This window comes from Trichomycterus rosablanca, chromosome 19 (genome assembly GCF_030014385.1).
Source record: "Trichomycterus rosablanca isolate fTriRos1 chromosome 19, fTriRos1.hap1, whole genome shotgun sequence".
NCBI lineage: Eukaryota > Metazoa > Chordata > Actinopteri > Siluriformes > Trichomycteridae > Trichomycterus > Trichomycterus rosablanca.
In genome coordinates this window covers 6,162,903-6,180,473 of record NC_086006.1, presented here as the reverse complement: position 1 = coordinate 6,180,473, position 17,571 = coordinate 6,162,903, and the positions used below count along the sequence as shown (strand labels likewise).

General features: G+C 37.0%; 3 protein-coding genes across 5 annotated transcripts in view; 1 reads left to right on the top strand and 2 right to left on the bottom strand.

The window, feature by feature from the left end:
• Positions 1 to 4,970: 4,970 nt before the first annotated feature.
• Positions 4,971 to 7,949, bottom strand: tmem82 (transmembrane protein 82). Its single transcript, XM_063015894.1, has 7 exons — positions 7,846 to 7,949; positions 7,647 to 7,746; positions 7,433 to 7,505; positions 6,833 to 7,010; positions 6,312 to 6,729; positions 5,485 to 5,669; positions 4,971 to 5,335 (listed from the first exon to the last, which is right to left on the bottom strand). Exons 2-7 carry the CDS (start codon positions 7,729 to 7,731, stop codon positions 5,258 to 5,260), a joined length of 1,017 nt encoding a protein of 338 aa, XP_062871964.1. The 5' UTR covers positions 7,732 to 7,746; positions 7,846 to 7,949; the 3' UTR covers positions 4,971 to 5,257.
• A 1,419-nt stretch (positions 7,950 to 9,368) lies between these two features.
• The window catches only part of szrd1 (SUZ RNA binding domain containing 1), a 10,908-nt gene continuing 2,705 nt past the window's right edge, over positions 9,369 to 17,571 (top strand). Inside the window, exons 1-4 of one of the 2 annotated variants that reach the window (XM_063014954.1) lie at positions 9,369 to 9,460; positions 11,472 to 11,521; positions 11,605 to 11,868; positions 12,438 to 12,520. In XM_063014954.1, the coding sequence (XP_062871024.1) occupies positions 9,410 to 9,460; positions 11,472 to 11,521; positions 11,605 to 11,868; positions 12,438 to 12,520 (448 nt within the window). In that variant the 5' untranslated portion in view covers positions 9,369 to 9,409. Of the gene's footprint in view, positions 9,461 to 11,471; positions 11,522 to 11,604; positions 11,869 to 12,437; positions 15,780 to 17,571 lie in introns of those variants that run through there. The other variant, XM_063014953.1, reaches the window with a different exon arrangement.
• Positions 16,404 to 17,571, bottom strand: part of atp13a2 (ATPase cation transporting 13A2) — a 21,344-nt gene continuing 20,176 nt past the window's right edge. The window contains exon 29 of one of the 2 annotated variants that reach the window (XM_063014952.1): positions 16,404 to 17,055. In XM_063014952.1, coding sequence (XP_062871022.1) covers positions 16,888 to 17,055 — 168 coding nt within the window. In that variant the 3' untranslated portion in view covers positions 16,404 to 16,887. The remainder of the gene's footprint in view (positions 17,056 to 17,571) is intronic. The other variant, XR_010015342.1, reaches the window with a different exon arrangement.

Genomic DNA, 17,571 nt, shown 5'->3' with positions numbered 1-17,571 from the left:
GTGTGTGTGTGTGTGTGCGTGCGTGTGTGTGTGTGTGTGTTGCTTTGCTGTTAGCTCGAGATAAAAAATGCTTGCAGATTGCTGACCAGATTGCTGCAAAAAAAGTGTGTGAACCCTTTCTTAACACTATTTTCTCGTCAATGTCGTATAAAGTGACTAAATAATAGACAAACATATGTAATTTGGTTCAGTTGGTAGAGCAGGTGCAGCAGAGGGTTCCTCCCGTGTCTGTGTGGGTTTCCTCTGGGTGATTGGACTGTCTCCTACCTCGCCAAAACATCCAAAAGTAGGAATGATTGCTCTAAATTGTCCCTGACTGGGGTGCTGGAGGCACAGAAAGTCGCCTCACAGAAAGAAGGACCTGGGTTCGATCCCCAGGTGGAGCGGTCCAGGTCCTTTCTGTGTGGAGTTTGCATGTTCTCCCCATGTCTGTGTGGGTTTCCTCCGGGAAACCCAGGTTTCCTCCCACAGTCCAAAGACATGCAGTCAGGTTTGTTTGTTTATTAGGATTTTAACATCATGTTTTACACTTTGGTTACATTCTTGACAGGAACGGTAGTTACACAAGGTTCATCACCTCTCAAGTTATTTCGAACACAGTCTTGGACAATTTAGTGTCTCCAATTCACCTCACTTGCATGTTTTTGGACTGTGGGAGGAAACCGGAGCACCCCCACGCAGACACGGGGAGAACATGCAAACACCACACAGAAAGGACCCGGACCACCCAACCTGGGGCTCGAACCCAGGACCTTCTTGCTGTGAGGCGACAGTGCTACCCACTTAGCCACCGTGCCGCCCTGATTGTGTTTGACATTAAACTTGTGAACTGATGAGTAACTACCTGTCCTGTCATGAATGTAACCAAAGTGTGTAAAACATGATGTTAAAATCCTAATAAATAAATAAATAAATGTCCCTGACTGTAAGTAAGAACGTGCAATAGATTGGCACCTTGTCAGATGTGTATTTATGGATGGTGTCGGACCCCTTGCAACCCTGAAAATGAATTTACGCTCTGAACACCAATTGTAATGTTACTACACTTCAGGCTTAAAATAGGTACTAATTCATTTTACTAGTTTTACTTCATATTTTGAGTGTTTTTGAGCAGCATGTTTTAAATAGCTGCTGATCAGACTTGCACAAAAAGAATAATTTTATACTTCTATTGTATTTTTGTATACCACAGGTCTGGACTCAATACCACATTTTTTTATTGTTTTAAAACCATTTTGTTCTTACTTTACTTGTGTGCAATATTGTCTAGTTGCATTATTTAGTTCTAATTAAACTGTAAGTGACAGATTGCTACACTGACACTCATGTAACAATCCCTAATTTAAAATGTTTTGCTTTATCTGTTTTAAGCACTTTAGGCAGCAAAGTGTCCCAAATCACAATATTCCATTTACCATGCTTCACAGCCGTGATAAGAACCCAGTGTTGCTGTGCAGTGGATTTTTCTTCATTCTAAACTTATATCATGTATTTTTAAAGTGTGGAAAATTCAGGTTGTTGTTTGTTTTGTTTTGCTCTATGTCCTCACAGCGTATTTAAGCAGACAGTTTAGTTACTCCCAGGTGTATCTGAGTGTAAAGGGCATATTTCAACCCTGCATGTTCACAGCAAAGGATCCAGATCAATTGGAACCCCTGATCAGGCTAAAGCAGTAGCTGAAAATAAATAAACAGAACTGTTTACCAGCCAAACAAACCTTTAGGACGCTTTTCTTCTAAGAATAGGCTGTAAAAACAAGCAGTTTGTTTTAACCAAAATCAAATTTGTCTATTTTTCTGCAAACAATTCTTTATGAAAACATTTTAATAGAAATCTCTAAAAGATAAAACTGTTTATCATTTAAAGGACAATGATGGAACCCTCTTTGGACAAGTGTAGATAGTAGAAACAAAGCAGGTACTTGCATCCAACAAGAACCACTTTTCGTTGAAGTTTTAGCCACAAAACAACTCTATACTGCAACCAGCATTGCCTCATTTGCTCCTTGTATATAATGTCATTGGCTGTATAACATAATGTAACAACAGCCACCTAAGTAATATGCCATATAAATAAATTATTATGAACAGGGAATATGACACTTCGTGGTAACAATAATTGTACACTACAGTTTAACCAGTAACCAGTTTCAGTAAAACCATGGTAATGCCATTGTTAATTGTGACAACTGTCAAAGTTGACTATGACATTACCATGGTTTTCACTGAATAAAATGATTTGTTGTACAATAGTAACCATGTTTGCTAACAAAGACTGTTCTTATTATAAAAATAAATACAGGCTTTAAGCTGAACTGATTACATAGTCATTGTGGGATAACAATACTAAAATAATAATAAAACTCTGGTAGATGCCTAGTAGATGTTTAGTATGAGCTTCGGTATCTGGAAGACTAACTACTCTAAATGTTAGTACATGTAAACAAATAATAGTAATCTTTGTACTGTAGTTTACTTTGCTATAACCAGTGGAAAAACAAGGTTTTGACAAGGTTGTCCATCCAGAGTGATTGCATTTTAAACACCTACAGGAAGACTGGAAAGCCAATCCAGTACAGACTTTAACATGCATTTAAAGAGTATGCTTTGACATGAAAAAATAGCTGCAGAGATTTATCACATTCCAGCAAGCAAAGCAAATAATGATGAAAATTCTTTCTACACTGTGAGGACAGAACACATTTTTGCAGATAGAACACAATTGTTTTAACATGGACAGCAATCTAAAACATTGTGTTACTGTAAATTATAAGGTTTAATAATAAAAAATATATTTTTTTGCAATATTTTTTTCTGCTGTTGGTTTTACACTGTAATCATGTTGGTCAACCTGTGCTAAAATATAAAGTAATCAAGCATTGAAAATATATATTAACAACAATAACAACAACAATAATAGAGTGACATGCAACATGCTACTAGGTCAACAAATGAAACAGTAGAAACTTAATTAAATAATAGGAGAAAACAGAGGAGCAAAATAAATAAATAAATTAATTAATAAAAGGTTTTTTGATTGTAAAATAGCTTCCACACATTAAGATAAGCCTATAAACAAGAAAGGCAAACCGTGAGTGAGGTAAATAATTTGTGTTGACTGAAAGAAAGTAGAACCCAGTAGTTATTATTATGTTTTCAGAATATTTTTGTTTTTGTTTATCTGGATGTTTTGCCGGCAAATTAATAAAATAAGTCACACAAATACTGAAAGGTACAGTACTTAATATAATTGTGAACAGACTACACGAATCTCTGTTAACGACTTAAATGCTGAGATTTGAATCACGCATGCGTCAACATGCGGCAAATCCAGGACCGCAGTGAATGAATGGCGCATGCGTAGATCACGCCCACTGTGGGGTTTGACAAAGAGCGATTACTGTTCTGCAGTGCAGTTTAGAGACCGAGTTTAGAGAGGAGAGGGTGACTGGATGTGAAATATGCACAACTACACATTTGGCAAACAACGCCATTACAGGATTTTACTGAGGATTATATGGATCTACAAACCACCGTGAAGGAATAAAAATAAAGCAATACTCTTTTAAAACAGTTTTGGGGACGGAAATACACGGAAATGCAGCTGTTTTTTTTGTTAACTCAACTCCAGTCAAATGTGTGCCTGGATTATTGGACTCTTTATTACATTGTCTCTTCTATCATTTATTATACATATATCTATTATCATTTATTCTCTATTAACGCATTCTAGACGAAATGGCACATATTGAATTATAAAATATTAAGAGCATTAAATTTTTTAACGTTTACATATACTATAACTGCTGAAAATAGGAGGTCGTAAGAACAAGAATAACGTACAAATTCTTACAAGGACTCCTGTATATCTTAATAACTAACACTTATTTGTTTAATGACAGTCTCTTAATAAAAAATCTAAACAGGCACAAATCCAAATAGCTAGTGTAATGTGTTCTCTGAAATGACGCCATTTTGAACTTGAACCCACAAGAAAACAATTAATCCACACAACAGCGGCCATTTTGTGTTTACAAAAAAAGACGAGCTAATAGTGCTCTACACTAAGTGTTTTATTTTTTAATTACCCCTTAAAGCATATTAATACAGGATCTGAGCTTGTGTTTAATACATCTTTTTTATTCATATTATACACTGAAGCCCTGGAGTAAACAATCTTTATTTTAAATATTACAATCTCCTCTAACTGCTTACCAATTCTAATGATGATTTAAGCTACATGGTTGTGCTTCTTGCAAGTATCAGTAACTAAAAATAATGTCAGTATACATTGGCAATATAATTTACATCCAACATTATGTATAAGTATTTATAAAATACAGTATTTCAGAGGGGAAATAAAAATATATTAAAATGTTCCTCTTTCAAGGGGAATTGACGAGACTCGCCGATTCTAGTTTGCATAAACACAGGATTCAGAAAATGGCAGATAAATACATTCTAATTTCAGTCCTCAACACGTGTGCAAAAAGTCAAGGGGTCTGAATCCACTCTTTGTCTTGCTGCTCATGACGAACTGCAACATCACTTTATTTCCCTGCATGATAAGACAAAGATTATTTCATAAACCAACTGTTTACAGAGTTCATGGGGTTAAACAACTGTTCTTCTGTGAGTGAAAAATTGGAATGCATGCGTATTTGTCAGAGCTTATTTTCTTTCCCTGCCAAGGTCAGGAAGACAACACAAACTGTATGATGATACTAGTCTGTGTAGTCAAATGTAATCCAAGAACTACCAAAAACAGGTTTGCCATTTAGAAGCCAAAACTGGGATGACCCTGTCCACAGTCAAGCGTGCAGTACATTGCCATGTGCTTGGAGGCTGTCATGCAAGGAAGTAAAAAGTTTGTATGAATTGAAAGGGGATATATTTCAGCTTGAGTTTAATCAGTTTTATATAGTTATATGTATATATTTAGTCAATAAAGATCCATGCAAAACCCTACTGTTTTCTGTTAAATGTAAAAATCAGCCTTTTAATGTATTTTTTATATATAAATAATACAATGATACTTGAATAATACAATGCCTATACATTTTAGTTAAAAATCATTGCAAAAGTACAAGTTCCCCAATGGGGGCCTGCCCCACAGTTTGAATATTGTTAATATGAATGATTTAGACAATACAGATGTCCTAATCAGTGTGCTATCAGGGTAAACAGAGAGGCCATTTTAACCATAGAATCTATTAGCATAACTTATTCAGTTATACAAATGGGTGGCTTTTCCAGGCTCAATCATTTTTGTCTGTTTTTTGTTGTCTTCTCTGGTTTCTATTTGTCACATAATCCCTGGAAACGTCTGCAACATCCTGCACGGATACATATGAAAGGGGACAGAAATATTTATGAATTAATATAACTTTATTCAGATACATATAGAGGCTGTGTAAATACAATATGTAAATAAAATGTTATGTATAAAACTAGAATGATCAAGAGTGAGGTTATTTCTGCTTACCTTTGATATGCCACTCAGTAGGTCATAAGCTGGCAATAGACATGTCGCTTCTCCAATAAAGCACACCAGAATGTGAAGCACATCTGCCCATCTACCCACAGTGAGCATTAACACTAGTAGGCCACCCAGGCGCACTATCACTGCGTTCAGAAGAGCCTGGCCACTGGACTGTCGGTTCTGCTCCTCTAAAACAGAGTAATTTGTGTTTAATATTCTTTCAAAAACCACAGGTTATGATACATGCTGTTAATCTTTTCCGTAATTCAGGAGACATTCCAGCACACAACAGCTTCATCAGGAGTAAAGTTGGGCAGAAAAACATTTAACCTATGGTCCAGAAATTACAAGCCTAGAACCTGAAAATACCATGACCATCTATGGCAGGAAGTCCCAACAGAGCAGAATTAGTGCTGTTCGGTTTGAGGGATGAGTGGCATTCTGTATTCCCTAAAAATCAGTGACATAAGTCTATCTCTGGCATATGTAATACATTTCATAAATTTTTGTTTTTGATTTGGGGATGGACAGAAAATAGTGACTAGATTTGTTTGCATCTGTGTAGCAAGGGAAGTTGAGAATTTACATTTTCGGCATTTAGCAGACACTTTTATCCAAAGCAACTTACAGTATAGTGACAGTATACAGTCTAAGCATTGAGAGTTAAGAGTTTTGTTCAAGGGCCCAACAGTGACAGCCTGACAGTGGTGGGGTTTGAACCAGTGACCTTTTGATTACTAGTCCAGTACCTTAACCGCTAGGCTACAACTGCCCTGGTATAAGTAATACATGTATAAATAATAAGTAAATGCCATTCCATAAATGCTCACCATGCATGTAGACAATCAGAAGAGTGTAGCAGATTGTGAGTGGTGTCCAGAACCTTAAGGCCTCAGAAGTTGAAAGGAAATGCTGATTGATGCTTGATATGGCAGCAAAGCCAGCCACACTAAATGTTAGAATTAAGGCGCTGCAAAGAAAGGGTACAATGGAGGTGCCATGGGTCAGAAGGCTAATACAGACACCACAGTAGCGCTGGGTGCTGTGTATTGGGTACATCACCATTACGTGATTCCACAATCTGGAACACTGGCTGGCCAAGAACCAGCTCAATGCTGCAGCCAGGAGGAGACTTAGCCAGGCCTGTGGCGCCCCCTCATGGAGAAAATGAAGACCACAGTTGAATGCACAGCCCAAAGAAAACTGGCACTGGACTAACAGCTGTAGTAAAGAATCACTCTGCTGGTCCTGAAACAAACCAAAGATAACCAAAGGCCAGAGTAAATAATGAGGTACTGGGATTTGCAGCAGATCAGTATATATAGAAAATAATGAATTCACTTGATCTTACTGATGGTGATTGAAACCGTGATGAAATTGCTCTAAGAATAAACTCAAGCACCACTAGTGATGCAACTCGAGAACCCACAAAGCCAAAGGTAGCTGTCAGGATCCAGAACTGAAGTCTTTCTGTGAGACCACCAATACGACCAGTCTTATTCTTAGGTTCATCTTTGCTGTCTGCAGTACTTAAAAAAAAAACAAGAGGAGAAGTGTTAAGACTGGGAAACCAGCATATGCATTTTTAAAACTCTTCATTAGAAAGACATATTAGACCATGCTCTCCTCCAGACCTTGAAAGATGGGTATTTGAGTATTCATCATTCATCAGTAACACAAACTGCTGTTGTCCCTAGTATTATGTGTTCTTAAATAAGTGCTGAAGTCGACAAAACGTATTTACAAAAGGACACAATGGACAAAACCACTATTATTTTGGGATATATAAACTGACCGTCTATGGACCGGGGTGTCCAACAAGCTTATAGACAGGTGTCAACATAGTCATGGCCAAATCGTATGCCAAAACTGGTGGTTATATTCAAGAAAAAACACAGCTTAGATTTTGTTTGCTGCACAACATACATCATAGTAAGGTAAAGATCCTTACCTTTGTGTTTCGATGAATAAGTGAACTCTTAAAAGGTTACAAAGCACATAAATCCCACAAGCACCTACAATTCCTGTCATTAAAGCCATCAAACATCAAAGTCAGTGACACAGCAACACATGATCAATTATAGATATAGTACTGAAGACAAAATACACACTGTAAATCCCTGACTTTATAATAATAAATGTGAATGTAATTAATGACCACTCACCTTGTAAAATACATTCCAAAGGACTGATGTCCGGTGTTAGCCAAGTAGGTAAACTTGGTACAAACCAGGAAATGAAGGACAACATCTTACTTCACCCCAACTGTACAAAATACGTTCAGATTAAGATGCTTATTATTACCTTTACAATTACAATTCTGCTATTAAATCCAGATTTTTAAGAAATGAACATTTTACTGACCTTGCTGTTATGTCACAGTGCTGTTAGAAAACCTCTCCTGTGTATAAAGTAACCATTATTAGTAGCTGGTGTGCTAGCAGTAGTGTAGATAGTGCTGTCTCAAAGGTCATTCTTACTTTACCAAAGCTTACGTAATCAATCAACTCTTCCAGTGAGATATTGTTTGACAAGATCAAAAGTTTGTCTGTGTTAGGAGTAAATCAACACTTAAAGCAGCTAAATAACACTGGTTATATGATAAATTGTCTTTCAGGATGATAATTGTACTTCCTGGGACCTCCTTTTATGGCATTTTTAAAATAATTGTAATGTACACAGACCTACAGTTATATATTAAATATCATTTACCAAAACACTAAACTAGTTTGTTGGGGTTTTTTTTCATTTACTTTCAGTAAATGGATCCACTTTAAATTTACAAACAACATGTTTTTTAGCCATAAACTGAACATTGTTATCAACCAAATCTACCTGAATTGGGGGGGTCCTGCCATTCCAGAACAACTGATTATTTACATATTAACATTGCACGAAGCTAGTGAGTGAAATATGTTTATTCATAATTTTTACATCAATATATTGGGGGGGAATTTTAAGCGAATTTGAATGGGGGGAGTGGTGTGTGTCCCATTATACGTAGATTGCAATTATGGCCTTGCAACATACATTCTCAGAAATTGGTTACATGTGGGCAATAAATACATCCAAGGTGCCTGGACAGACCAAATGTATGACAAGTTTCAGTGAAGGCATAGACAGTGGTAGCCTAGTGGGTAGGGCTTGGGGCTATCAACAGAAAGGTTGAGAGTTCAAATCCCAGCTCTGCCATGCAGCCACTGTTGAGCCCTTGAGCAAGACCCTTAACCATCTATGCTCCAGGGGTGCTGTACAATGGCTGACCCCGCGCTCTGACCCCAGCTTCCAAACAAGCTGGAATATGCAAAAAAAATATTTTGTTGGACTGTACAACTGTATATGTATATATGACAAACAAAGGCATTTTACTAGGCATGGTGAAGCTCGTAAATTATGTAAATCATGAGTTCCCACTTCTCAATTCCAAAGAATACAGTTTATTACTAAATTACTGGTCATTACTCCAGTCAGCGTAAAAACGTGAAAGGGGCTTAAGATTCACCTAAAGGGAAGAAACATGTTAATTCCACATTAGTTGTAACCAGGCTAAGCTCCAGAGCAGGGGCAAGCTGTAGCCTAGTGGTTAAAGTCCTGGACTAGTATTCTGAAGGTCGTTGGTTCAAGCCCCACCACTGCCAGGTTGCTCCTGTTGGGCCCATGAGCAAAGCCCTTAACCCTCGATTGCTCAGACTGTACTGTTACTGTAATGTAAGTCGCTGTAATGTGGAAATACAGTCGAATAAGGACTAAACCTAGAACTAAACCAGCGCTTTATGGCTCCAGGTCGGTAGGTGCTGATACCACACAGCACGCTGATATTCACCCGGGACTAAACCCGTCTACTGAAGCTAGAACAAGAGCCAGACATGCGCATGTAGGACGGCAGAGGGAACCCCCTAAAGATAGTGAGCAGCTAACAGAGTGGAATATGGAGGATGAGGAGGTCGCCGAGAGCTGGGAGGAAGCCGCGGACAGTGGGGTAAATACGTGTGAATGGTAGCAGCGCTGTTTGTGTATGAGACTCCCACAGCTGAGCGTGGATTAGCGGCACTTCTTCCACTTAGCAGCGCAGTGTGAAGTTGGGGAGAGGAGTGAAGTAGGCCGCGGTAAAAATAATATCATGTGTGGTGCTGGTTGCTGTTTAAACCGGTGTGTAGGTGAACAGTGTGAATGTGGATGATATTTAGTTAGAAGGATTAGTTGTTCGTACAGTGTAAACAAAGGCTTTAATTATTGTAGCTGCGTTTAGACGTGCTAGCTAGTTAGCTCGAAACAGTGTGGTGATTTGACTAAGAAAATACTTGCTACTTGGGTAGCTAGTTAGCACGAAATTATTAATAGTGTCTTATATCGAATTGTTGAGTGTAACTTTGTTTTACTTAACAAATATCGAGTTTTTATTTGAGTTTATTCCTGAACCAAGTTTAGCTGAGTGGCAGACCTGGTGTCAGTGTGGCCATTACTGATGCTAGTTCGCTTAGCGACTTGTTTATACAGCCAGTGATATAAACCATCTTCTACCGTACTAAATACTATGCCAAATTAATTTATTACTAGATTTGTAGTTACTTTTTTGCTGTAGTGTACGCAGTATGTTGTCTAGAAAGAAGTACTTGTAATTTAAATGAATTGGAGAGTATATCGCGGATATTTTTGAATTATTACTTAGTTGTTTTGAATGAAAAGTTCTTCATTGTTGATCTGATGGATCAGTCAGCAGCTACAAACCTCCTTAATAATGAATAATAGGTTTACACATCTCAGTCCCATTATTTCCATCGTCTACAAATTATTCAGATTTTAAAGTTTTAAAGTTTTGAAGTTTTGATCACCAGCCGATTCTAATAATTAATCACTTACTGACTTTGTCTTAGTATCCAAACCACGTTTTTGGTAATCTAATGTGGCAAGACGAGGTGGTTAAATCTGTCACAATTATTATATTTCCTTGTAATCATTTAGGTTTTTTTTATCATACTATTTATAATGTATTGTCACTGTGTTCAGTACAATTTCAGATTTGCAACTGCAAACTGTCAAGTCTTCTTAATCTTCATTAATCAAACCAGAATCTGCATTTGTTTGGATGTGTAATGCGACTAAATACTGTACAAAATGGAATACAACAAGCAACATGAAAGAACTGATAGCACTGTCGCCTCACAGCAAGAAAGTCCTGGGTTCGATCCCCAGATGGGGTGGTCCGGGTCCTTTCTGTGTGGAGTTTGCATCCTCCCACAGTCCAAAGACATGTAAGTGAGGTGAATTGGACATACAGAAATGTCCATGACTGTGTTTGACGTTAAACTTGTTAATTGATGAATCTTGTGTAATGAGTAACTGCCGTTTCTGTCGTCAACATGAAACATGACATTAAATATCCTAATAAATAAGTAAAGGTAATTTGAGATGGATTGTGCACATTATTAAAATAATGCTAAACGAAATATGCTATTAAAATACGAACACAGTGGATTTTTGTACTGGGCTAGTAACGGAAAGGTTGCTGGTTGCCCCTCCACCATCCAGTTGTCACTGGTGGATCCTTGAGCAAGGCTCTCTTAATACAACCCTTTATTATTTGTGTTCTATTAACTGTAAGTTGACTAGGATAAATAAGCATCATTTAAATGCACAAATGTAAATGTCATACTACTTTATTTCATAACTTTAATACAATGATGCTAAAATATATTCACTGTACTATCCTAACATTTTAGTTGTTGAGCATAAAGTTGCTGGCTGGTGGCTACTTGTTAAGCAGCTAAACCTCTGAACTGCAATTCATTCCTGCTTTTAATTTAGCTGCTGCACCAAGCATGTATAAATAACTTTGTGAAACCGAGACACTTGACACTGGTGCACAGAGACTCCTTGTGCAGGGGAATACTATCCTTAATGTTTTGAAAGAGTACTCTGATTCCTAAATTTAGTAAATGCTAAAAGCAGCAAGAAGGCATTTTTTTTCAAGCTTGGATTTCTTATTACAGGAAATGGAGAGACGGTTAGAGGAGAAGCTACAGATCAGTCAAAAAAAGAGGTTAGTGTTATGAGACTTTCAGTCTAATCTCTGCTCATCTTGCTCCCTCCAATCCTAAACAAGTGTTGCATTTTTTTTTTTAGACTTTCGAGTGGGAGTTCAGGTAGATTACCATTAAAGACAGCTATCGTGATTCAGGATGACTCACTTCCAGCAGCGCCCCCTCCACAAATCCGCATTTTAAAGCGACCCACCAGCAATGGTTCCTTGGGGCCATCTAAAGCGCAGAACCGGCCCTCACCGCAAGTGAAGTCCTTAGCTCAGAGAGAAGCTGAATATGCAGAAGCCAGAAAAAGGATCCTTGGCAGCGCGGATGACACACCTCAGGAGAGACCCACCTCAGACAGGTATTGCAAATTTGGATGTGTTTCTATACATTATCTTGTTGGGTTAGCCTCTTTATCTTCACTTACCTGCTGTTATATAGTGTACATGTTGGTGGCTAAGTGGGTAGCACTGTCTCCTCACAGCAAGAAGGTCCTGGGTTCGATTCCTAGGTGGAGTGGTCCGGGTCCTTTCTGTGTGAAGTTTGCATGTTTTCCCCGTGTCTGTGTAGGTTTCCTCCGGGAGCTTCGCTTTCCTCCCACAGAAATGCAAGCGAGGTGAATTTGAGATACAAAATTGTCCATGACTTTTTGACATTAAAGACTTAAACTGATGAATCTTGTATTACCAGTAACTACCTGTCATGTCATAAATGTAAACAAAGTGTGTAAAACATGATGTTACAATCCTATTAAATAAATATTAAATCAGCTTAAACACGTTTTTCTTTTGGTTATCACTTTCTACACATGCAAGTTCTCAGTAAATCAGGGCTTGAGTAAATATCATTAAAAGAATGTTAAATTTGCCAATTGTAAATACAGTTTAAAGTGTAAATATTTAATTCTCACATTCATTTTTTTATATTCAGGTCACCACGTGCAGGTAGCCATACTCCGTCAGAAGATATGAGATCTAACGACCATGTTGTTCGGCAGCCAGCAGGTCCTGATGGTACACAAGGCTTTCGCCAGCGCAGATAGTAATAATGAAGGCCTGGGAAGAGTGCGCCTTTTTGTCCAGCTCCCAATATAAAGTTCAAATTGCTATTTTTTAATCAATATTTAAAATAAGGGATATTTATGAAATGAAAACCTTGTTTGCTCATCAGGGCTCCTGAATCACTGCAGAGTTTAAAAGGGGATGAGCAGAGGGGGCTTTTTTTTGCCCCTTTACACTGTGATGAGGACTTGAAGACACTGCTCACTGTGCTCCCCTAAACAAACTGCAAACGGTTTCCCTTATTACTCCTTACTGTGACTGGTGACCTGTCTGCCAATAGACAGCTCATGGTTTCAAGATATCTGAAGAGCAGTTGTGACCCTCTCGTGACTTGAAGACGACTGGAGCAGAGAACGATGCTAGTTACGATGAAATGAGAGTCAGTGATAGAAATGTAAAGAAAATGGCAAAGGTCACCAGCTTTTAGCAATAATATTGAGGATATTTTTGTTTCTTGTTTTTTTTATCTTTTTTTTGCATACTGCTCTTCCCAAGCTTTTGTATTTGTCTTTTTGGTTTATTTTATTTTAACTTTGGCTATTTATGGCCCAGTCTGCTAAATGCCATCCATTTTTAATTGGGAAGTGAATGGTGAGGGTTCTGTTTAAACAAGCCTTTTAAGTTTTGTTGTTTACAGTTATTTTTTTAATCGTGGGTCTTCCTTTGACTGTCCTGGTTTTTACAGAGGGAATCATGATTTAGTACACACTCAATCAAGTTGTTTTATTTGAACTGTAAGAGTGGGAATATAACTTCTGTGTCATTTAAAATCACATGTATGACTCCTTTAAATGCTTGTGGTGCTGGAAAGTAAAGGAGACATGCAAGAGAAAGAGAATATCACTGGGTCCTCTGGAATCTCTTATCTCTTTTTATCTGCTGTTGACATTTTTCATGGCTGAAGTAGGAACTCAGGTTGCTGAGGAAATCATAAGACAATAAAATATCCATTTGTTTTTAATTAAGTGGTGGTGCAATAGCTTTTGGCGAATGCAGATAAGATCATCTGTGAGTTGTCACCTTAAACTGGAGGCATAAGTGTTGCGTCTCTGGCTCTTGCTTCACAATGTTGACAGAAATCCACAATGCCAGACTGCATGTCTTTGCTTTCTTACCTGTTTCACATTGAATGCTGCAATTGTGCTGCTTCAATTCAGCCTTTAAAAGTCAATGTGTGTCTTTATAAAAGCTATAGATGTGATCTCTCATCCAGTGTGCAACCAGTTCTCCTATTTAGTATTACTATTATTAACAGTCTGACAGCCTTCAATGTTTTTGCTTGGTTTAGTTGCTTGGAAAATGTAATTAATTAGGTTTAAGTAAACAAAGGTAGTGTAGTTGAACCCAGTGCCTGAAGTGCTATTAGTTAATGTAGAAATCTAACCAGATATAAGTACTAGAATGAATAAAATGAATACTTCAGTGAACACAGTAAACTGAAATTTTATAATTATCAAACACAAAATAGAAATCTTTTAAAAGGACGCTCTGGTCTGATATCATGTATCAATATTGGGGTCAATACTTGTTTAACTTGCTGGACCTGTATGGAATCTAATTTGGCTGGCAGTACTGATTTTTCACATTAACACTACAGTTTGCACTGGTCATTAATTTTATTTACAGCCAGACTGACCAAAGGCTAGATTTTTATACGTTTTTTTAGTATATTATATTTTTGTAGAATAAAGCAACACGTGAAATACACAAGCTTGTTCATACTGCTTATTGGTTGCAACAGTATTGTTATTGAACAGGCAAAATGGTACTCTTTTTTAAATTGAGAAAAAAAAAACAGTGACCACATAATCTAAGTGCTAAATTTAAAGATGGAACTGGCTTTTTATATATTATATATAATTATGTTACCGCAGTGATTTACACCTTAAAATAGTTCCAACTGATTCAAACTGATTTATTGGTGCCAAAATGGTGTAGCTACTAACATCCCCACATTGCAACATGGGATGGATTACTGTATGCACCGAGTTTTCTTGAGGAACTCAATTTTGTGTTGGTAGGTCATGCCCTGTGGTAGAGTAGCGGTAGAGTAGGGTCACGCGACATTCCTGCTGTGTGCCCATCGATTCCAGTTAATACAGACCCCACAACAACCTTGACCAGGATGAATGTTTAGCTTTTAGGATTTTTGTTTATTTAAGTTATAAAACCATAGCACATTGTTATTCGAAACATTGAACATGGAATACAAATTGTTTTAATGTTTCCCACTATTAAATTTGCTGTTTATTTAGACTGACATTCATGTCAGGATGTCTGTCCTGGACTAGTATTGCTGTTAGCTTTAAGGGTGTGATACCAGGATCAGCTTGAGAGGTAGTACACAGTAATCTACTCACAGCAGCACTAATGGTGAACAGTTGCTGTTTAACAACTTAACTCAAGTGCTGTAAAAATGTCAATTAGCCAGTGTGCATACGTTTGGTCTAATTCCATCATATGTTAAGTTTTAAAATAAAAATAATCGACAGTGAGATTTATGGATGTGGTGAGGTTATTTATGCAAGTGGTTGGTGTGACTGGAGGATGTTCAGGATGGCTCGGCGACCGTGTTATTTGCCTAAATTAAAGGTACATTTAATTTTTATCTTTTGCAATGTGTTAAATGCAGCAAAAGGTTTTTTTCATGTCATCATGTCAACTGTTAGTGGAATCTGCTTGACAGGTGATAAAAATCAGATGTTATGCAAAATCTCATTGTCCTCAGCATTTAAGCCACCAATATGTCCAACACTTACTCATTAAATGTGGTCAGAGACCAGCCACAATTTACACTAACCAAGCCAAAGCTAGCATGTCCATGTAGTGTCTGAACAGGTTATCACATTCTATAGAAAAAGTTTTCTAGTAGTCTTTCATTTTAAAATGTACCGCTTGAATGTTGCACTGGGCAAAATCAATCCTCACCTGCATCTGATGTGAAACAGGTCGCTGTGTAGTACATAAAATGTTCATAAATTCCCAGATGCCATGGGAATATACCCTTTAATCTTCACAAAGCTCTGTTTATATTGTTAAGTTTAAAAAAAGATTTTTGACAAACTGTGTAAATACTTTACAAAATGCCCATTTAATAAAGACTTTTTGAAAGTAATACAACTTTAAAGCTTTACTTTTATATGTTTAGAAATGTTAAAGCTATGACTTTTGCAGAAATGATTACGAATAAAGTGCTTTAATCACATTAAAATGATTTAATTAAAACCACTTTTGTTCCTTATGAGAGTCATGAATTCACACATCGTGTTTTACCAGATATAATAGGTAGTGCATGTTTTTATGTAGTACTGAGTTCTCATATTAAAAGCAGTGGTTCATATTGGTACATTATATTATTATTATTAACCTGCACATTATTATAGGCTGCTGACCATTCTGAAGTGTTTAGGACTAAATTTGGTCTGACAACGTCTAAAACAAATACCTTATTATTAAAATGTACTATATATATACAGTATATATACCTTTATAATCTATTAAACATATTAATACTTGACCCAAGGCTCTTACAATTTGAAATATTTTTAAACTATTCTTTGTAACTATTCTTTGTTGCTGTTGGTGGTACACAGCCCCAGGGTCTTACATTCAATCCTGAGCTCTGGTTACTGTCCATGTGACGTTTTTCCCATGTACATATGGGTCTACTTCCACCTTAAAACAGATTCTAATAAATGGAATGATTACACTTTAGTTTACACACTCAGTTCTGTACAGCTACAGGAGACTGACAGGATGTAGCCTTATTGATTTTTATACAGTTTGCACATTGATGTGTTGTAAGCAGTGTTGAGAAAATGCAAATAAAAAGGCAAATTGTAAATATTTTTTAATATTAATAAAAAAAAAGTAAAGCTATTTTTTCAATGAGGTATATATTTAGAATAAACACCTACATACTGCATATGTAACATAGATTTTGACAGCTGAGGACAGCATTTCAAAAACATTTGGTCCATTGGTCTGTTCTCATTATTTTCCTTTATAATGATCATTTCCCTGAAACTGAACTGGGTTTGGGTTTTCATGGGTTGTCATGGCCCTTCATAGTAAAACCCTCTTCATAAGTCAGTATGAAACAACCCCACAGCCCTCTGCATAGGGTTCATCATGTCAGCCATAAACTACAACTACCTCCTTTTGTAACCCACTTGATTCACGTTAAATAAATACACGTTAAATAAATATCTGTGGGACACTGGTCCGGGTGAACCTGACCCTCACCGTATTGAGCATTAGGAGGAACATTAGTGGCCCTCTTAGCCGTTAAAAATAAAGGTGTTTAGAGGAGGCCAATGCTAGCTAACTCCGATAACAGAACACTGTGGTGGGTAGAGCTGCTGATCGAGGGGCGGCCAGGAGGTGGTCTCTGCCAGTTGTGCATCTAAGCGCTTGTACTGCTTTTTTGACTCCCGATTACCACGAAGGGCATGAAGACAGCTCAAGGCGAATCTGTCAATAACAACCTATAAAACCAAAAACATCACATTAGGGTCAACTCGATCACCAAAATTATACTACAGAGTAAGTAATTAGTTCAACAAGTGTGTTTACATGCATGCTAACATTTAAACAGAATATTTACAGTATATATACAGTATATATACAGTATATATTTATATATATATATATATATATACACAGTATATATATAACAATGAAAAAACACTTAGTGAGTTATTTAAAGGCCTGCACTTTTTTAGTCATTAGCTGTTTCAAGACAGACATGTTTGGGTTCATGCAGTCCTCAACACCATTCCAGATTAGTCACTCAACACCAATTTGTTACTTGTTTAGTTAAAAAAAATAACAATACAACCCATTTCTGTATAAAAAGTTGGAACATTAACAATAATCTGTGATTTTGAAAGTTTGGACCTACAAGGAGTTTTTTTTCCAGATTTACTGAATATTTTTACAGTATTATGTAGGGTAGGTGGAGGAACACCTAAACTGTTACAATCTTAAGTTGAACCATTCTT